At 35.1% G+C, this 22,146-nt stretch overlaps 1 protein-coding gene across 1 annotated transcript in view; it reads left to right on the forward strand.

Moving 5' to 3' along the window:
• The window catches only part of Gyc32E (Guanylyl cyclase at 32E), a 345,132-nt gene that overhangs the window by 37,071 nt on the left and 285,915 nt on the right, over positions 1 to 22,146 (forward strand). Inside the window, exon 2 of the mRNA XM_089637598.1 lies at positions 10,242 to 10,282. Coding sequence (XP_089493724.1) covers positions 10,242 to 10,282 — 41 coding nt within the window. The remainder of the gene's footprint in view (positions 1 to 10,241; positions 10,283 to 22,146) is intronic.

Raw genomic sequence — 22,146 nt, forward strand, 5'->3', positions numbered from 1 at the left:
CACTTCTTTTGTTTTTAGTACCCACATAAAATATGTTCAGTGCGAAGAACAGTAAAATTCGCAACTGTTTCAAATGCTGCCTTTGTGCGAATTTTTGTTTATGTCGATTGCTTATCGAGAACGACCCAGCGAGACGATGGCTATAGTTTTTTTTCATCCTTTTCGAACACAGTGCACATCTTTCTTGAAATTCATTTTAAAAGTCTTAGTAAAAAAGACGATTTTTTTCGACCGAAGAAAACATACTTTTTGTCAATTTCTCTTTTGTTTTTATAATGATACCGCATTGTGCGCTAGGACTAGGAAAATTCTAATGAATAATTGTCACTGTTTTCTTCCCTTATACATATTAATTGCACGTTGTTGCGGTTTAAATGTGAAATCGCATTTAAAACTGTTAATTCAGGATTATTATTACTTGACCAAATTAACCGAGGTGGTGTTCTATTTGTCGTCGCATAATAAAACCTAACTAAATAATCAGAACCGCTTATCACAAGAAAGATATGTATTAGTAAAAGTGCAAACATATTCAAATCTTCAGAGAAATCATTATTTTTCGTTGTTAAAACAGCGACGAAAGAGGTTATTTTTGAATTTATTCGTGACAAAATAATTCTATTGTAAACTCTATATTTTTTGTTTAGGTACAGTACTTTTATGATTAACTAGCGCAGACCCATGAAAAATCAAGGGATAGTCTAATTTCTCATACATCAGTTCTAATTTTTAAAATGTTAATCAAAATAATTTTCTGAGAAAACATTATACATGGGTAGGTACCTTCTTTATAGCTTGACAGAATTTCATGCAATCAGTTCCAATTTTGAAAATTTCACATTAATTGATAGAAAATTTGACATGTAGATTTCTCGCAGGAGAAAACAACCAAGATAAGCATGTTTGATAATATGAAAAAAAGAAGTAACAGAGTTTAAAAAAAAAGGTTTTGCAAATTTAAAATCCACGAGTATTTTTATTCTTTACCATAGACATATAAATAATTGTATGAAAACTGTAAGACCTAAAGTGTGTAAGAAAGGGAATTAACCTGAAAAATATTATTTGCACATAACTAACCCATTATTTTATTGGTTGTTTGTTTCTCAATGGGCGATACTAGCAGTATTTTTTTCTCTTATATCACATAAATGATACATGAATTTCGTATGAATTGAATACACACTTCTTTAATTAAACCACTGTAACATAACACAACCCAAACAGAATAAATAAATCTTATAATATCTTATTCGGAACAAAGACAAAAAAGTTTATTTGAATTTTATTATTCCTTTTAGCAAATCTATTAATGACTTACTGTACCCGCCATACGTTGCTGTGGCTCAGTCTTTCCGTGAAGATAGAAAAACAATAGCGTGTTTTGCTTTTGCGTCCAAAAGATGGCGCTGTTTAAAAAAAAGCGTGTTTGTCCAACAGATTACGTTGATTGAAAAAATGTATTTACCCCTCACGGGTGACAAATACATAATATAGGTATATAAAAACACACGCGTATTTGAATGCAACGTAATGTCAGCATTTCAAAGCAATCCGTGAAGAACTTTCGGAGATTTAAGATTGAACAAATGAACATATTTTTGTTTAAATAGATTTAAGATTTTAATTCATTTTTTTTTAAATATTAGAAAAAAGAAGAACGGGTACTACAAAATGGAGCTTTCAAAATCAATATTATACTTAATTTATTGAAGACAATATTAGCGATTCCTAAACGAAAATCTGAAACAGAAAAGCATACGGTCACATCGATTATAACGCGTCTATTTATTTATAATTAAATATTACAATTTGTGGTGTTACTCACTAAGTTATTCCAAAACCAAATATCAATATTATACTTTCAGAAGATTCTAAAGAGAAAAGATTTCGCAAGGATTTTTTAATAGAAAATTCACTCGTGACAAAAAGAGGTTGTTGCTAGGAGTATGTGTCAATTTTCACACCATATGTAATGTATGCTACTCGTAGCTCATATTAGAAGTACGTCAGTCAGCAAAATCTGGAGAATAAATAACTATAGCGAAACTCTAATAATATAAAGTGGAGGCACTACAATAAAACAATATTTTGTGAAAAGGGTGAAGGTTGTGTTAATTTGCGTTGGAAGTAAAAAATAATACTCCCTTAGAAAGTAAAATTACAAAAATCTTTTTAAAACTCCGACGGTAAACACAAAATTTGGACAAAGATACCACAAATACCAGGCAATAAAAGCATTCATTCATTTTTCAATCGACAAAAAATAAGTTGAAGAAAAAAAAAATTTCATTTACAAAATTAAAAGATGGATTAAAGAAGAAAAAGGCTATGTGACAAAAAAATTATAAGGTTAAAGAATAAAACGTATATACGCAATACACAATACCGTTACAATACATACCAAATTATATACTACAACCGTACCTCAAAATATTACATACAACCGTACATCAAAATATTATATACAACCGTACCTCAATGAGCAATAATAAAGCATCCCAAATTGGAGATATTTATTATTACAACGCATAATTTTTAGCTGACCTATATAATGTTGATTTGGTCAATGTGGTATTTTCGAAATGATGATAATAATGTTGCTATGACACGTTCTACCGTTGCATTGTAACAACAATCGGGCTTCGGCCATATTATTCAAATCTCTGTACATAGAACGTAGCTGAATTAAAAGGCAAGATAGGTTAATGAGACAACGCCTGGTTTCACTGAACTAGGTCCAGTGGACTAACTTGTGATTTGCTGCGTTTACTAAACGCAGGCTCTTTTTTGTGAAAACATGCATTCCTGTGCTTTTGTGATGTGCATAAATCATCCTCGAGCAAAAGCAAATCTGATGGTATTTGTTTCTATTCGCATGTACTCAAAAATCACTTATTTTTTCGTCAAACATTTTACTACTCTGGTCGCTCGTTTGTTCGTCGAGAAGTACGGAAAAAGCGGCCAGTTGACTGGAGAGCATGTACAATGTACATTGTACGTGACGAGCAGTACACATATTCTTTGAATGGCCATCTCTTTCTAATGCCTTCCGCTCCATTCTTCTTTCGTATGGTGGGGGGTCAGAGGGGGACATCTAGATCTGCGAGCCATTTTAGGGCCTCAGGCGTCGCCATGTGGACCTCATCAATCCCGCCGGGGAATGAATGGAGCGGGCATTCGTTGACCACATGTTTGGTAGTCTGTACCGCACCACATTCACACATCGCCGACTCTTTAAGGCCCCATCTGTGCATCATGTGGGCACAGCGGCTATGGGAGCACCTTAACCTATTGATGGCGGACCAGGTTTTGCGAGGCAGTGAGAACCCAGGCTGTCCGCTCCATTTAGCTATGAATTATGTTATTTGTAGCCATTTTGTTCATTTAAAAATATAAGTGCAATATTTTTTGTTCGATTCGTATGAACATAACGCATCTATGTATTTATGCTAATGACATTAATGGCATTATTAAACTTGTGTATATTATCTATTTTGTGCCTGAATTCGATAAATATTGCTTTGCGCTCTAGGAGGAATTAAACTAGTGGATTTTTAATAGGTTTTGGTTTCTGTTGCATGTATTCAATTTGGGGGCTTCTATGGGTACCACCAAAGATATTAGAAGAACGAGATGTGCTATGAGCAGTTCATACTGTGCGGAATTGTTTTGCCCAGTGTCGCCGGTTTTGTTCACCAATACTACTGCACACCTTCGCTTACGCTAAGGTATCCACACTAATGCATAGAACAGATTTCTGTGCGTACACGTCCCGATAGTATTCAAAGTACCCTAATTAGGTAGTACTCCGCCTACGGTTCGGCGGAAAACATAGCATATCTCGTTCTTCTAATATCTTTGGGTACCACCTCCTCGAGAACCATTGATTGGAAAACCAACACCTATGCCATAATAATATTTGGCTAATTTATATAGCCCCGTTTTCGTGAGAAATCACCTCAAGGGCGCTGGCGCATGAATCTTCTTAAGTGGTTCGCCACGATTGGTGACATAGCAGTGGTAACCGGGTTCATGGGTGAAGTTTTTTTTAAATTTATCATTTTAACTTTAGATTCAAGTTCATCTCCCACCTAACCTCACTTATACAAATTTTAAGCCAAATGAAAAATAATCAGATTACATCAAAAAGGAAAACCATTATTGTCATTAACACTCATCAACATTATCGACGTTAATAATATTTATTAAACACTTCAACAATAGTTCTCTTTGAAGATTATAGACGGCGCCAGTTCTGTTGGCATGCAGAGCGAATGAGTACGGCAGACATTAAAGTAATAATATCAGATTGTAAATATTTTATTATTTTTTTTCTTTTTTCCAAAAAATGTGAGAAATTCTTGAATATCCAAAACGAATGTCAACTCTATTTTAAAGTTTAATAATATCTTTTCGCCTGATTCCGAAGTAAAAATTAAAAATATTTTCGTACATTTATTTTTGTATTTCGTATGGGTGGGAATTGCTTTTTTTGACTTAGAAAACTTTTGAAAAGTAAAATAAAAAAAACATTGTTAAGATGTTTACAGTATTTTTAGAATTGTAAAATATCCATATTTTATCAAGACTTTTCACGTCTTAGATGTACGGAATTCCTAAGCAGTTTTTTAACGTTTCAAATTTTTAAAACGTATTTAAGTACGTGAAGATTTTAAATAAAGTTTGTCAATTCGCGTCAAAAAAATGTTCTTATGATTAAAAAACCTTTGAAAAGGGTTGAATGTGGGAGGGTTTTTTTTAGGTAAAATGATTTTAAAAAAATCGAAAAGGTTAGGTGAATTTAGCGACAAAATTAACTTTTTTCGTACCATTGAATAAAACCATAAAATCAAATACGCATTTGAAAATATATTTTTTCGCAGAAGGAAATTGACTTTTCGAAATGAAAAAATTTTTGTTCATATCGGAAAAGTTACCTAAGAACTTGCACAATTTGATAAAATATTATTAATATTAAAGGCATTTTTTTTCGATCTGTACATTTAATAACGAAAAAATCATAAATAAACATTTCAATTAGCACACAAAGACGATTTTTCATTTAAAAAAATTAAATATTGGTAAGTTATTGACTTTCAGCTGTTTTAGCTAATTTACTTTTGCCTTTTTAACGAACAACGCTAGAAATCTTGATTTTTTTAAACGTTACTGAATAATCACCAAGGGTTACTTAAAATCTTATAAAGAATTAGCTCACTGCATTTAGAGACACTACGTGATATTAAGGTAGTGTTTATTCATCATCTGCAGAGTGTCGAAGTTGTTGCCCAAATAAACGATAGTAAGAATTGCCAGTCATTGATAAAAGTGACCTGATTATCTTTAGTACAACAATATATAAACGTGAATTTTTCACTTCATGAATTACGGATTATCGGATGTTCTGTTATGTGTAGTGATTGAATTGATAAATAAACAAACAAGACAAATATTACGTTCTGGCCTTATATGTAGGTTTTTAAAGTGTATAGCAAATTTATAAATACTCGTACATATTTTGACTCATTGCAGTGTAGTTGCGGGAGAGAAAATTATTTAAAGCATCTGTGTTAAAAATATTTTTGGATTCAGATAATTATCGTAGTAATTACTTATAGAGAGAAATTGATTTTCATGGTGTCCAAAAACTATGAGCCCATTTCGCAAAAAGCTTTTTTGGACGTATTCCATTTTGTCTGTCCAAGTAAGATTCCATTGTGTATGTTTTTTTCTGGTCTGTGGCTAGTGTGAGAGCACTATTGATTACATTTCACAGGACTATTAATTTGGTGCTGGTCCCCGTAAGTTTGTTTGGGGTGGGATAAAAATAGGTCAGGTCTAATTAACACCCTTGACATTGACTAGAGGGGAATAACTTTGGGGTCACCAGAAGAACAAATGAGCAGAACCACTATACAAAATATTATGCGCAGATCACGAACATACCAGTAGGAATTTAAACCATCCCAACATAATAATATAATGATGTGTACATTATAATTAATAAGGTGTAGATTTCTGAGTGATATAATATTATATATCCGACTGTGATTTGGTAAATCTCTTCAAGCCACAGAGTGAAAAATTTGCAGGAGACGATAAAAACGAATATTTACGAGAGAAGTCGTAGAAATAATTAAAAATCTTGAAGTTTCTGTGAAAGTGGTCATATATTTTTTTTAATTCTTATGTTAAATATTCCACGTCTATTTATTATTATGAGCAACATGAGGATTGAGTAATTTCACTGGAAAATTATATTTTATTTAGTTTTCAGTATCAAAAATGTCTCAATCAGCAAAACTACTTTTACCATGTTGTAATTTGAAAAATATTTGAAACCGCTGAAAGGTAACATTCCAGAAAAATGGGGCTTAAAGAATTTTACCAAAATACCGTCGATGTATTTAAGATACAGGATTAGGTTATTTTAAACAAAATTACGACACAAAATGGCCAAATGACACAGTTTTTTTAAAGATTTTGAGAATTTGAACAAGTTCTGTTATAATTTCAGTTCTGTCAAATAACTATAATTATATAAAAACAGAACTCGAATAGGAAATTTACAGAACTCGCAAATAAACGTTCAAATTTGATGAATGGTTCAAATTCTCAGGAACAACCCGACCTTAATTATAGCTTTTTTTTTCTTCAAATTTTTTTTTTGTAAACTTTTCTAAAATTAATAAGTAAGTTATATCAAATAATATTTTTCAAAAATAAATGTAATTAAACAAGAAAAATGGTATAGTAAGCACAGTGTATTATAATAACTGTTTCGATAGCTCTTGGAATTGCAATTTAGGGCCGCTAGTTTTAGAAGGATATAAAAAGGAACGGAATTGGTATTGTAGTGAGGATGTCACAAGAAAATCAAATATTTATTTATTTATTACTGGACGTCCAATTTACAAAACAATAACACGAAATTTTATAATAAAAAATAAATATAAGAGTAAAGAATGGTATCTTAAAGCAAAGACAAAAGAAAAAATTTGAAGTGACAAGTGACAAAATAACAATATAATAATAATGATTTATTGTCTTCTTTTCTTAGTAACATATAGATATAATGATATCCTCACTGGGATCTCCCGTGTTGAGGATGTCATTTACATATTATAATTTAATTATAAGAAATTAATATTACAACAAAGTAACATACGAATTTAATTATAAACACATATCATGTAGTAATTTATTTTTATTTTTTTTTAAATAATTTTAAAATAAGTAAGAAAGTTTTTTTGTATAGTTCAGTTTAGTAGATTCGGTTTTAGTCTGTGTTTGATATCAGTATATTTTCTATTTCAGATATCCCTTTATTAAGTATCCAGCTTTTTATTTGAGATTTAAATGTTATAATGTTGAGGTTTTTGAGTGAGAGTGGTATTTTATTGTAGAGTTTAATACTATGATATAAGAATCTTTTTTGCCCAAAAGTTGTATTAGTAGTTATTTGTTGGATAAGTTTTTACCATGAGATCTAGTATTTCTATTGTACGTGTTTGTTGTTATTTCTTGGGTTTTGAACTTATGAATATAATTGAGTATAGTTTTAGAATATAGTTGTTTAATTGACATGATGTTAAGATTGGTGAAGATTTCGTCAGTGCTAGTTCTTACAGGAACCTTCAGTATAATTTTCATTATGGCTTTTTGAGTTTTAATTAGTGGATTTAGTATATTTTTATTTGCACTGCCCCATCCGATAATACCGTATTCTAACAGTGATTGGCAGAGAGCCATGTAGATTTTGATTAAGTCTTTTTTAATGAGCACATTCCTGATAGTTTTGAAAAAATAACTTAGTTTTTTAATTTTATTATCTAAATAGCTAATGTGATTGGTCCATTTTAAATTTCCATCAATTTTTAGACCCAGATACGTTATATGGTCAACGTTTTATAATGAGGGACAATTACAATGCTCATTTAAGTGATGCGGGCTATGAATTTTCAAGTTAAGATTTTCTTCAGAGTTTTTTGTATTTTTTTATTTTGAAAGTGATGAATTTGGTTTTATTAGCATTTAGTGTAAGTGAATAGTAGTCTAGCCATTTTTTAATCCTGTTTAGTTTGTCTTCTGCATTCTTAAATGTTTCTGTCCAATTATTCCCATTTATAAGGAGAACAGTATCATCCGCAAAACTGATAATTTCTCCGTCACATTCTATGTGGCATAGGTCATTAATGTAAATTAGAAACAGAATCGGACCCAGAATACTTCCTTGAGACACCCCGAATTTGACATCAATACACTCACTGGTTATGTTGTTATATTTAACAGTTTGCTTTCTATTTTCCATGTAGCTTTTAAAGAATATCAGTTCATTATCAGTGATCCCTATGTTCTCTAGTTTTTCAAAAAGATGTGAGTGATTTATTGTGTCGAAGGCTTTAGAAAGGTCGAGAAATACTCCAATGCATTTTTTTTATGTGAATCTAGAGAATTTTTAATATATTCAACTACTAAGGCTATGGCATTGGATGTTCCTAGATTTTTTCTGAAATATGCCTATCTTGTTGATGGTTCCTTCAGATGCACGATAAACTTCACGGCAAATTGCTTCACACAAATTGCGCCAAGCGGATTTGAACGAGGGACTTGTTATTTGTTGCGTGGCAGAAAAGGTTCTGCTCGGGCGCTCTTTCTTCACCTGGTGAGAAAAGGATCATATAGGTTGAAGTGTTATGTATGTGTTAAACTAATAATAATCGGTTATGCCTGAACAATAAGAACAAATCCCACATAGGCCAGTGCGTGGGTATACTTAAAACTAATACAACTTATATTAAAAAGACAAATAACTTAGTTTACATCACTTTATTTTTATATACATCGACTATATATTTTGCGAACAATGTTCACTTAATCAGGTACACTCATACAGTACAGTATGCTTTTACTCCTGACTAAGCGAATATTGTTCGCAAAACATGTAGATTGTGTATATAAAAATAAAGTGATGTAAACTAAGTTATTTGTCTTTTTAATAAAATAAATAATGACATAAAATATTCTTCAGACAATTCTTCTCTAAATAGTATAATAGATAGTTGTTATATTTATTGAAAGTAAAGAAAAGTCTAGCAACGCTGGGTACGCGTCAGCTAGTAAAATCTAAGAAAATATGTCATATTACATAATATTCCATTATAAAATTATTATTATTAACGTGTTTTATTTTTGGGGTTCTATTCTTAACATTCAGTTAAAAACATTACGAGAAGAGAGTGTTGAATCTCGGAGGAAGCCTAGGTATATAACAATTTGAAAAAAAGTATTCGTCAAAGACCAAAGATAAATATTCTTTTCCCTATGTTTTTTACTTACAATTGAACACGCACCACCTCCAGGTAAGGAGTAAGCAAGCAACAAGTAGAAATTCATCCTAAACAAATATTTGTTTGTGTTCCACAAAATTTTGGGTGGGATTCATTTTGCTTCACCGATTAAAGATTAAGGGCCTATTCTGTGGTGAGGTATTTTCGGGTTTGAGGAGGGTGTTTGTTTTCGTAGACAAAGGAAAGATCTTTATCTTAAACACGTTATAAACAAAACAAGCATTTTTGGAGCTAAGGTATTTTCATCACGCAGAGCAACGTAAATTTTTCTGGAAGCATGAATTTTGTATCCATCACATTTAAATATAGCTTGCCGACTTCACTCTACGTAATACCTACTACTTATCTATTTGAAACAGTATTTTAATCCCAGCAAAAAAAACTGTCTAAGATCCTAATTTAGATGTGTAAACAAACAAGCAACCTTTTGGAAAGATATTATTAAATTTTGTTACCGAGAGAAAGATACTCGCGAAGGCGTGTACTGAAAAAAGAAGCTTTTAGGCACTCGCCTACCTGAAAAAACACTGAATGAACAAAGTATTTTACATCATTGGTAATTTTACAGACGCTTGTGAAATAATATGTAAGGGGAGGTAGTTGCGCGTGAGGTTTAAAATTGAATAGCCTTAAATGTGTACCCTTCACCCCCCTTTTGCCCCTTGTCCTTTTTCCTTGACCCGGGCCCAAAGACAAGGAGCATTAGTGTTATCGTTGCATTCTTACCACGAACATTCGTGTCATCTTGAAAACCCGCATATGTTTGAACTCGGCTGTGACTGTTTTGGAGCACACATCGTCCAGTGAAACGTTTTACCCGCCGCAGTGAATTTCACAGTTGTTTTTTGTTTTGTGTTAAGTGAGCGAATGTTAATTGTATGCAAACAGAAAAGTGTAAAGAACCAGCGGCTAAGGAGAACGAGACCAGGGTAAGTCTTTGGCCTTTCCTACTCATTTTCCTCTTGCAAAACACTAAGGCAATTCAATTCGTTTTTTTGTTTGTCTTAGTCTATATCGCATCCGCACCAACCCCCCCGCACAATTGCGAATGAAGGATTTGCGCACAACCAGGAGGTCTTACAGACATCCCCGAGCTTGTTCTCGGGTGAAAAATGACATGAGTCTACAAAGTTAAAATTATCCATGAAGATCTTTGAACAAGACCGAAGCTTTAGAAATGTGGCTCTTGAAGAAGGTTGCTGTAGACAATGTGGATAGCCCGGTTCACAAACTAGCTGATGCATTGAGAACTCAACAAGGAGTAGGTGTTCCATAAAAGCACAAAGAAAATAGCACTGGAATACCTCAGACCATTGATGTATTATACTTAGTCTATGCCTCAAACACTTACTTAATGGAGCAAAAACACTGTAATCTACAAACTAAAGAGAAGTAGCACGGTTTTTAGTAACTGAGAACTAGAATAAACAAGTAGTGATATGATAGACTTTCTTCTCTCTCTATAAATACAATTGTAAATGTTCGTTTGTTTAAAATCTTAAATCTCCTCAAGTTCTTCACCAATTGCTTAGAAATTTTTACCCGACTTTACATTTGAATACGCCTCTGTTTTTATATACCTATATCTTAAAGATATTACATTTTAAAAGTAAAAACATGTTTTTTTGTCCTATCTTTTGAACGTAAAGGAAACACGGGCTATTGTTTCTCTATCTGCAGACGGACTGAACCACAGTAACGCGTGGCGGGGTACAGCTAGTTTATTTGCCCTCATGCCACATCAAAAAGTAATAATATGATTGACTTTATTTTTATATAGAGAATAGTGTCACAGAAACCTCGACCCCCATGAACCCGGGCACCCCTGCTAAGTTACCAAACGTAGCGAACCACTTGGGGCGACTCTTGGCAGAAGTGTCGCTGCATCCCAAATTGAGTTATTCCGAACTTATAATCAGTACAACGAATATATTTGTACTTCTTATTATTATATTATCAAACAGAATATTTATACTTCTAATGTGAAAACCATCTTCTAATTTTACATTATACCTACTACCTATTTCTGGGTATAGTTCTATTTTTGATCAATTTACAAGTGTATCTTTATGTGTCGTCAATGTGTAACGAACCAAACCAAAATCACTTTGACGGTTGGATGATTATTTAGAAGAAAGAAGAAAATTGGGAAAGAAAACTTAAGGATTAGATGAGTCGAAATTGATTGAAGGTTAGGGGAGGGTGGAGTGACAGAATAAGTTACTTTGAGGATAATCTAAAAACATGATAAAGAAAATAAGAATATTTTATTTTAAACAAATATTTAATTTAAAAAATCACATAGAAGCAAAAATATAAAAACTTAATTACTTGTTTGATAATCACTACAAAGTGGACACACTATATTTTCGTGGCTTAGCCTATTTCAGCATATCGTTCGCCATACATCCCCATTGGTAGTGCTTAAATCGGCCAAGCCATGTACGTATAGCGAAATGTGTCGCCTACCTAAAGGTAGAGACAAACTTTTTTTTTATTACGTTAGGTCCCAACTAGGGAATGCAATCCCGGTATACCGGGATCCCGAAATACCGAGATCCCGCAGACGTTTTGCCGGACTAATCTCGGTCGAAAATTTTGCGGGATCCCGCTGGACTGGCGGGATTACAGAGAAGTTTCTACAACTGCATCGACGTCCAGTTCTTCCACATCGGCTCATTGTGAACCTCGACCATCAACAAATAAAATCACTGACCATTTTCATTTCAAGCGAAAACAATACCGTCGAAGAGAGGGTATCACGAGTGGTGTCTAAAGATGGTTTACCATTCCGAGTTTTCTGTACCTTGACGGATTTGCGAGATCTTTTTAAAACCGGGGGTTTTAACTTACCAACTCTAATTCTATCAAATTAATGGTTATGAATTACGGCAAGACACTAAAAATGATGGTTACTCAAGATCTTTTAAAGCTGAAAGAGAGCAACTACAGATTTACCCTCACTTACTCTGAATTACTTCGAGTCCGGTGGATTAAAAGGCACATACCTTCGATTCACTTACAATGCGCTAATGACTATTGTGCCAACCAGCGTGGAAGCTGAACGAGCTTTTTCAGCCACTGGCTACCTTGTGTCCAATATCAGAAGCCGTTTATCAGATGACACAATTTAATACGTGTGAACGTTATTATTTAAATTTAAGTTTCAGTTTAATTTCAGTTTCAGTGCCGGCAATCCGGGCGTTTATTTTATTTTTATTTGTGTACATAGATTTCTTTTACCCACCTCACTAGACAAAGTCTGTTCCGAGGCGGGTATGTTATGTTAATTTATGTCTTATCTTATTCTTTGCCAATTTATGACTTAAACTTTACCTATGTCTAACTAAATGTATACCTATTAATAAATCATTTAAAATGTCCCAAAGAACTTGTTTTATTATAGGTATAAATGTAAAAGTCTAAAAACAAGGTTGGTAGATCGAGGTATTAGGTCTTTATTATACGATTGATTAGATATCTAATTCCACTCTGCTGGATCCCGCAAATACCTGGATCCAGCGGGACTAAGATTGTTCAGTCCCGCAAATACCTGGATTGACATTTTCTTGCGGAATTGCATTCCCTAGTCCCAACAAAATTGGAAGCCAAATAAAACTTATGCCCCTCGTACACCTTGGCCCAACACATCAGTCCAATGTGTACTTGACCCTCTGTGGTATATTGGTCGCTGTACGTCGTGCACGAATCAAAGGATGCGTTTGGCCAACGTGTACCAAGGGCTTTATAGAATACGTTAACTAAGCGCTAAGGAAGTAAAAAGGAGTATTCCTTGTTTATTCAATGGAATTAACTTCATTAATTTATCTTCAACCTAGTAATTTATATATTTTGTGTATAATTCAGATATATACTGCTTCTATTACTGAACTGCTTTATTTTAAAAGCTGTCTTAAATATACGTTAAAGTCTGTATTCACAGCACCATTTTATGCTTACAACCTTTCTAATGCCAATAATTACATAAAGTCCTAAAAATTCTAACCTTTACACGTTAATCATTGTTCATCATTTCACAATATCCTAAATCAATTTCACATAACTTCTAGACGGTAAATTTAAAGGACTAAGATAATTTAATATATTATTGTACTGTCTCTTAGAATAACATTGAGTCAACCTTCCAGAAGAAGTCATCTTCGTCGTAGGCTTTTAAAATATCAAAAATAAAAAAAAATATATCAGTGAGGAAAACTTTCTAAATTCAAATTCCATATTGAAATTTTTTTCCCGAAAATATTTAAAGCAAAAAGTTTCACGGCTGATGTGACTGTTATTTCATCTGTTTGATGTTTGGGATGGAGCAAGGCTTTACTTATTGGAAATGCTGTAAACCAAATTAGGTAACTAGGTCTTCAATACTGCTTGGTATTTTTATATTTTTTCAAATTGAAATAATACTCACTGACGAGTAGAAGTTAAAAAGCATAATCTTTTCTTTTTTGAATACCTTCCTTTTTTACTTGGCTAGAATAACGCTAGAAACGCCTTCAATTCAATTTTAAATGTAAACAAATATTGACGCCACTTACTTAGTACTTTGGTTCTAGAACATTTAACAAGTGACAATTCAACACACTTTTAAAAAGTGATATAAAGTCATTAGAAACGATGAATAAAAAAATTTAAACCTAACCTAACCTAACCTACTTAACCCAGTTAATAAAGTTTTTGTTTCATCACTTTCCATGACTTTATATAACTTTTTAAAGATATGATGAATTATCATTTTGATGAGTTATCCGGTCACCGATGAAACACAGTTTTGTTTTCGGGATTTAAATCCCGATTTGCTAAATATTTTTATCACGAAACATGTCCATATGGTATTTTTCTTTTTCTTCTTTGTTAATGACGGGTTCTTTCATAGAATTTAAATAATTCCTTCAATAATTTTCAAGTTGAAAGTTCTATTATTATGTCACTATGATACAGTTGTGTATGAATAGTGCGTCACAGAACTGAAATAATAACAGAACTTGAATAGAACTCCCAAAACAAACTGAACTTGTCTAAAATCACCTTCAAAATTTGGTGAATTGTTCAAATTTTGTGAAACATCCCGTCCAAAATGTTGGCTTGTCGTGTTTTGAACGACATCTGTATTTTATTCAATGCTGTATTTCAATAAGATTTTGAAAAACTGTGAAACATAGCTAGTTTTCTGTCAGTCAGAGCTTACTAAAATATTAATTTACGAATTATGTATGTATGTATTCGCAATGACTGAATATTAAATGAATCTGTAAGTAACCTTGAAAATGTTAATGGTCAATGCTGAATCGTTAAGCATTTGAGTCGCTCTGTTGATTGGCGCGTTCTGAAAGGCAGAAGTCCTCGCTTTTGGAATATAAAAAGGTGCATGGGATCTCCCACGAGTATACTTGTTAGGCATAAAGAAGTTAACCTCTTTCAATATAAGTGGATTTAGTAAAGTTATAGAGGTCATTAAAAAAAATGTGTTTGCTTAAAAATATATTTATAATCTTACTACGATATTCACAAAGAGCTGGAAAAGGCGAATAACCTGAAAATTAAAATCTGATCACCAAATATGGCTAAAGCTGTTTCAAGCAACGTTTCTATTCTGGTGGTCTTCCAACGGGCGATATTACATATTTACACAAAGAAAATTAGTATTGCTACATATTATTCGTAATCCGGTTAAAAACTTATAGCAGGCCCTTAACCCAAAGAATTGATGGGTTTACTGATAAACTTTTAATAAAATACGAATCTACTATCAGGATGTCGGAACACGTGTTTGTAAATAGCTTAGTGTTCTCGCATTTCGTCATTATTTATTATCAAGGACGGTGGCTGAGTTGGCATCGCGTTTACACGCGTTTATATACATCGAAGCAGTTCGACGAAAAAACGCGGCTTACGGAGCCTACAACACATCTCGAACGCCCGAAAGCAGATCAGCATACAACAAATCGGCAAAGGAATGCAAGAGAATCATTAATAGGTCAAAATTCTAACACGACCTGCAGATCAGCAAAAAGCTGGCTGCTTGCCCGCATGGCAGCAGAGCATTCTGGTCGCTTGCGGTCTCAATAGGTCGGAATTTTTGCAAACCCAGTTTGCCACCTCTTACCAGACCTGACGGCTCACTATCAAACACCGCCACCGAAAAGGCTAACTTATTAGGGAAAATGTTTGCGGAAAACTCGACCCTCGATGACGGAGGTGCTGTTCCGCCGTCGGTTCCTCACTGCGGCTTCTATATGAAAAAGCTGAGGATCCGGCATCGGGATGTACTCCACGTTATACGGGGGCTCGATGTTAACAAAGCTAGTGGACCTGATGGAATACCTGCCCTGGAATTGCAGAGGTGTGCTGCGGAAATAGTTCCAGTTTTGACAAAACTCTTCAAAATGTCCCTGAAGTGTGGCACTGTGCCCTCTGGTTGGAAAAAAGCGGTCATTCACCCTATTCCCAAGAAAGGTGACCGCTCCAACCCGGCCAACTACCGCCCCATAGCGATCACATCAGTTCTGTCCAAAGTGATGGAACGTGTGATCAACGACAAACTGCTCACATACCTCGAGAAGAACAAAATTATCAACGACCGTCAATACGGATTCCGGAGGAACCGCTCGTGCGGTGATCTTCTCGCGTATGTGACGCATGTTTGGGGGCGGTGCCTGGAACGTCACGGTGAGACCCAAACGGTCGCACTAGACATATCCAAGGCCTTTGACCGGGTCTGGCACCGAGGACTTGTCAACAAATTGCCTTCTTACGGACTTCCCGCATCCCTGTGTACGTGGATTGCTGACTTTTTAAGGGATAGGTCGATTCAGGCGGTAGCTGACGGTTTCACCTCTTCCTCGCACTCCATAAATGCTGGCGTCCCACAGGGATCGGTTCTGTCTCCGACTTTGTTTTTGTTGCACATCAATGACCTTTTGACATGTGCACCGATTCATTGTTACGCGGATGACAGTACAGTTTATGATAGCTTTTTGTTTGACAAGCCCCCAAAGGGCACACAAACTCCAACGGCTCGGAGGGCTTTGAAGCAGAGAATGGACGGTTATCTCGAGAGTATTTCCTCCTGGGGTAAAAATAATCTCGTCGAATTTAATGTTTCAAAGACCCAATCCTGTCTGATTACAACTAAAAGGGATCCAAATGATAATTTAGTCTCCTTCAACGGAAGCAATGTTCCGAACAGGTCTTCCATTGATATGCTTGGTGTAACTATAAGTGACCAGCTCAGGTACGGGGGCTCCATCGAAGCCAGAGTAAAATTGGCCTCTCAGAAGCTGGGCATACTGTACAGGGTCCGCAGATACTTTAATAGTACACAACTGCTGACCCTGTACAAATCGCAAGTGCGCCCTACTGTCGAATTTGGCAGCCATCTCTGGTCCGGAGCCCCTAAATACCTGAAAAAAACCCTTGACTCTGTGCAGAAACGGACTGCAATCTTTAGAGCACAGGCGTCAGGTAGGTATGCTGTCCCTGTTCTATCGGTATTACAATGGAAGATGCTCTGAGGAACTAGCGTCATTGATCCCTTCGGCACCGGTGCGTAGTCGGGATACACGCCAAACGCGTGCCCAACATTTGTACACAGTTGACATTTGTCACATGAGAACGGGTCGCTTCTACGATTCGTTCTTAAGTTCAACAGCTCGGCTGTGGAACGAACTGCCGGCCTCTGTATTTCCTCCCTCCTACAACATGGGACTCTTCAAGACCCATGTTCACTCCTTCCACTCCACAATAAGACCCTCCACACAGCTTCCCCAAAGATGACATAGGCCCTGAGGGAAATTATTTTCCTCGGGGACTCCTGTGTGGAGTTAATATAAAAAATAAAAAAATCGCGAGTACACATCGCGTAGTGTGTTCAACTCCTTGACTGGTTCAATCCTCCATCATAACACAAGCAACATTTTCCGCTTACTGTGGTGGTAGTTGGAGATTTTCAAATATTGTCAGGTTATCGTAACCCGTGGATGTTTGTCTTTCGTCGTGTTTATCATGTCATCACACACGAGGAAATTTTAGCACTCTTTAAGGCCATTTATTTAGAGGTAGCGTATGACATTGCGAGGCGTGGGACAGTTTGAAAAAATTGCGAAATAAAAAACACTACAATTGACTAACTTTTTGCTTGCTACTTTGAGATTGCTACAGCATGTCTATACATATTGTAACGTCATTGAGTATAGAGCTTAAAGTCACCCAAATTAACTATAAATTTTGTGAAAACTAAAAAAGATCACCTATTTAATATTAAAACAAAACAGACTCGTTACTTATACATTTTTTACACAAAAGAAGAATGAATAACTCGTGAAGACGCGGCTTTAAGCCTGAAACCGTCGATTCTATGATATCAACCACGAAAAACGTTTTTATTTTTATTATTTTTTTAAGAAATAATTACTAGCCTGAATCACCTATATAAATTGAAAAAGCTTCCGAGAAAAAATACACGCCGCCGACAGGAAAGGAACAATTTTCTCGGAAGTTTTTTTCAATTTATATAGATATTTTAGGATATTAAGTATTGCTTCATAATAATATGTTTTCCTTTGTGCTTTGCATAAAAACCTTCACACGTAAACATCAGTTTATCTTTAAAAATAATCATATATTTTAAGCTATAATATTTTTGACTGGAGTTCCTTATTATTGTTGTTAGGAACCAATATTCAGATATACCTATCTTCGATTTTCTCGTAATATTGCAATCTTATTTTTAATATTTTAACTATTTATGATTTTATGAATTTTATTTTCATAATTGTTCTGCTACTCCATAAGATGAGCTCCAGGAGCTCGTGTTTATGGGAGGAGTAAGCATACACAAAATGAAAATAATGTTTCGGAGATGATATGAGAACAGTATTCAAATCTTATTAAAAAACTACAAACGTGATTCAACATAATACAATCTTTTAACTAGCTACAAACATAATTTGATATACATAATTCAATCTTCAAATTAACTATAAACATAATTGTAACAAGTATTACAACTAGTATTATAACAATAATAGTGATAACATAGTATTATTACAATTAATTAATAATAATAAATTAAACGTAAAATATAAAAAAATATATAAATTATAAATGTAAAAAAAAAAACAAAAAATATAAAAAAAATTAATTGATTGCTAATTAGTTTTTATACTAATATGACTGTACCCCGCCACGCGTTACTGTGGCTCAGTCTGTCTATGCCGATAGAAAAAAAGTATGTTTTTACCTGTCACAGGTGATATAAGTATATAAAAACACACGCGTATTCGAATGAGTCATTATTTCAAATAATCGATAAAGAACTTTCGGAGATTTAAGATTTTGAACAAATGAACATTTACATTTTTATTCATATATTATGACAGATTATTCCAATGCTTGGAAAAAACATGCTTTTAATAAAATTTTGCCAGATACCAACTTAATTAAGCATAACTACATAGCAAGACATGGGAAACATTTTATGTAAAATCTTTCCCGTAATAATACGTCAAAGACTTTTATAATTTGAATTCGAATCTTGTAAAAACCATGATTACATAATCTACAGCTTATAAATATGTTCAAATTGCGACTTTCTACGATATAACTACGTATAAAAACTATATTTATCTCGGGTTATGGTGAAAAAAAAAATCTTTTGAAAAGACCTTAGAAACTAGATTAAAAACTGAAGGGCGGTAGGCACAGTTACATAAAATTTGCGATTTTTAACTAGCAGTCATTTCCATTCATTGAGGTATGTAAAATGTAGTATGTAAATCGGCAAAAATTGGCTTTTTGGCATCACTTCAAAATGCCAACATGCACGCTAAGATATTGTACAAGTCGTACTGGAAAAGATAGGGAAAGCAATGTTATAACCTTTCATCTGTAAATAGGATTTTACCATAATCAGTATTCTTGGAACTCAAGGATAACCCAAGGAGCATTGGAGGGGACCCACCCTTTCCCGACGGCTGTGTGAGGAAACTGATTGTTTAACCTCCTTAGCCGCACGCGTCAGGACTCTAATTTTTTTGTAAAAAGAAGCTAAATTTATTTTAAAACGATTCTAGACCCTCCAATGTCCCTGCATGCATGATTGTTAGTACGAAATAATGTATGCATACTTACATTTTTTATTATTTTTTATATTAACTCCACACAGGAGACCTTGAGGAAAATAATTTCCCTCAGGGCCTATGTCATCTTTGGGGATGCTGTGTGGAGGGTCTTTTTGTGGAGAGGAAGGAGTGAACATTGGTCTTGAAGAGTCCCATGTTGTAGGAGGTAGGAAACACAGAGGCCGGCAGTTCGTTCCACAGCCGAGCTGTTGAACCTAAGAACGAATCGTAGAAGCGACCCGTTCTCATGTGACAAATGTCAACCGTGTACAAATGTTGGGCGCGCGTTTGGCGTGTATCCCAACTACGCACCGGTGCCGAAGAGATCAATGACGCTAGTTCCTCAGAGCATCTTCCATTGTAATACCGATAGAACAAGGACAGCATACCTACCTGACGCCTGTACTCTAAAGATTGCAGTCAGTTTGTGAAGATTGGGGACTCTATCAAACGGACCGCCCATTTCTGCACAGAGTCAAGGGTTTTTTTCAGGTATTTTGGGGCTCCGGACCAGAGATGGCTGCCAAATTCGACAGTAGGGCACACTTGTGATTTGTACAGGGTCAGCAGTTGTGTACTATTAAAGTATCTGTGGGCCCTGTACAGTACGCCCAGCTTCTGAGGGGCCAACTTTACTCTGGCTTCGATGGAGCCCCCGTACCTGAGCTGGTCATTTATAGTTACACCAAGCATATCAATGGAAGACCTGTTCGGAAGATTGCTTACGTTGAAGGAGACTAGATTATCATTTGGATACCTTTTAGACGTAATCAGACAGGATTGGGTCTTTGAAACATTAAAATTAAAACAGGAGGAAATACTCTCGAAATAACCGTCTATTCTCTGCTTAAAAGCCCTCCGAGCTGTTGGAGTTTGTGTGCCCTTTGGGGGCCTGTCAAACAAAAAGCTATCATGAACTGTACTGTCATCAGCGTAACAATGAATCGGCGCACATGTCAAAAGGTCATTGATGTGAAACAAAAACAAAGTCGGAGACCGAGAACCGATCCCTGTGGGACGCCAGCATTTATAGAGTGCGAGGAAGAGGTGAAACCGTCAGCAACCGCCTGAATCGACCTATCCCTTAAAAAGTCAGCAATTCATGTACACAGGGATGCGGGAAGTCCGTAAGAAGGCAATTTATTGACAAGTCCTCGGTGCCAGACCCGGTCAAAGGCCTTGGATATGTCTAGTGCGACCGTTTGGGTCTCACCGTGACGTTTCAGGCACCGCCCCCAAACATGCGTCACATACGCGAGAAGATCACCGCACGTTAATAGTAATAGTAACACAAAATAAGAACACATCTGAAATGTGTTCGCCTGGTGGTTTGGCATCTAAAATTAAATAATAAATAAGGAGAACAATATTTACAAGTGGAAGTATGATTGAAACATAAAAATATACAAGCCGCGTATCGAGGGCAGTTTACCCCACTATCACGGGGCAGTCCCGGCAAAAATGAGCGTGGCAAGCGGCCTGGCTACAACGATCCCAAGCACCCGCGTCTCTTAGCCAGTTTTCCGAGAGTACCCTCGAAGAAATGTAAATGGGAGATACTATATATGGGGGGAGATACTCCTACAGACCCTAGGGAATGAAGTGAGCCTCAGGTCACCGGAGGCAGGACGGAAGGGGACCGGGCTCGCGCAAACATTCCCCAGGCCCGCTCATGATGCCGGGGGAGGCACCTTACTGGATGCAGGAACAGGGTCTATCCGCCCCTATGGTGGGGAAATGAGCAACACAGTACGATAGAGTTCAGTTCGACAACCTAATCATAAACCAATTTGTTAGTAACAAATAAAAAGGCAAATAACAAACGTAGAAATTAAGTTGTGATCAACAACAAATTGACCGTTCATAATAGAAAAAAAAGAAGGGAAAAAAAGATTAACATAGTATTAAAGAGCTAAAAACACAAAAAGAAACAGTATTATCATTATCAACGCATTCCTAATAAATAAGGCCCAAATTCAAAAGTAAAAGGAAGAATGTGCAAAAATAAACAGTGTAAAGAACGGGCAAAAACGGTGTAAAAAGCCAATATACACAATAAATGAATAATAAAACAAACAAATAAAATAATAAATGCATTGCGATCATGCCATAAGACAAAGAAAGTAAAACTAATGAGTGTATAAAAATAAAAATAAAATACAAAGCAATCGCGCATAAACAATATTAAAGTTGTTATAGAGGAATAACCGTGGAGTGACAGGAACAATACGCTTGGCACCTGAAACAAAGATGATTTTAATCTAAATCAGCTACTCTAAGCACAGGCCATCTCAAGGAGCACCTGAAATTGGCGCACCGGTTACCAAAATGGTCCCGGGTGTAGAGTTCGTTCGCTGTCGGAAGGATTCGGGCGACATCGATAGCCGCCACATATCCCTTCCTACTTTCCGCACGGGAATAGAATTTTACTCTGATTTTGTAAGGAATATAGACTCAACTATATACATCAATGTTTCCATTACGAGACAAACATTTAATGTTCTGTATTCCGAATATCTATCGAAATATAATACTTACCTTGAAAGCTTCTAAGTTTTTGAGCTTTCATTGTTATTTTTTAAATATTTTTCTCTACACATTAGTTGAGAAAAAAAAACGGAAAATATGCTCCAAAAATTAAAAAAAACCTCATATGG

Source organism: Hesperophylax consimilis, chromosome 12 (genome assembly GCF_061612785.1).
Source record: "Hesperophylax consimilis isolate HC1 chromosome 12, BYU_Hcon_1.0, whole genome shotgun sequence".
Classification (NCBI taxonomy): Eukaryota; Metazoa; Arthropoda; class Insecta; order Trichoptera; family Limnephilidae; genus Hesperophylax; species Hesperophylax consimilis.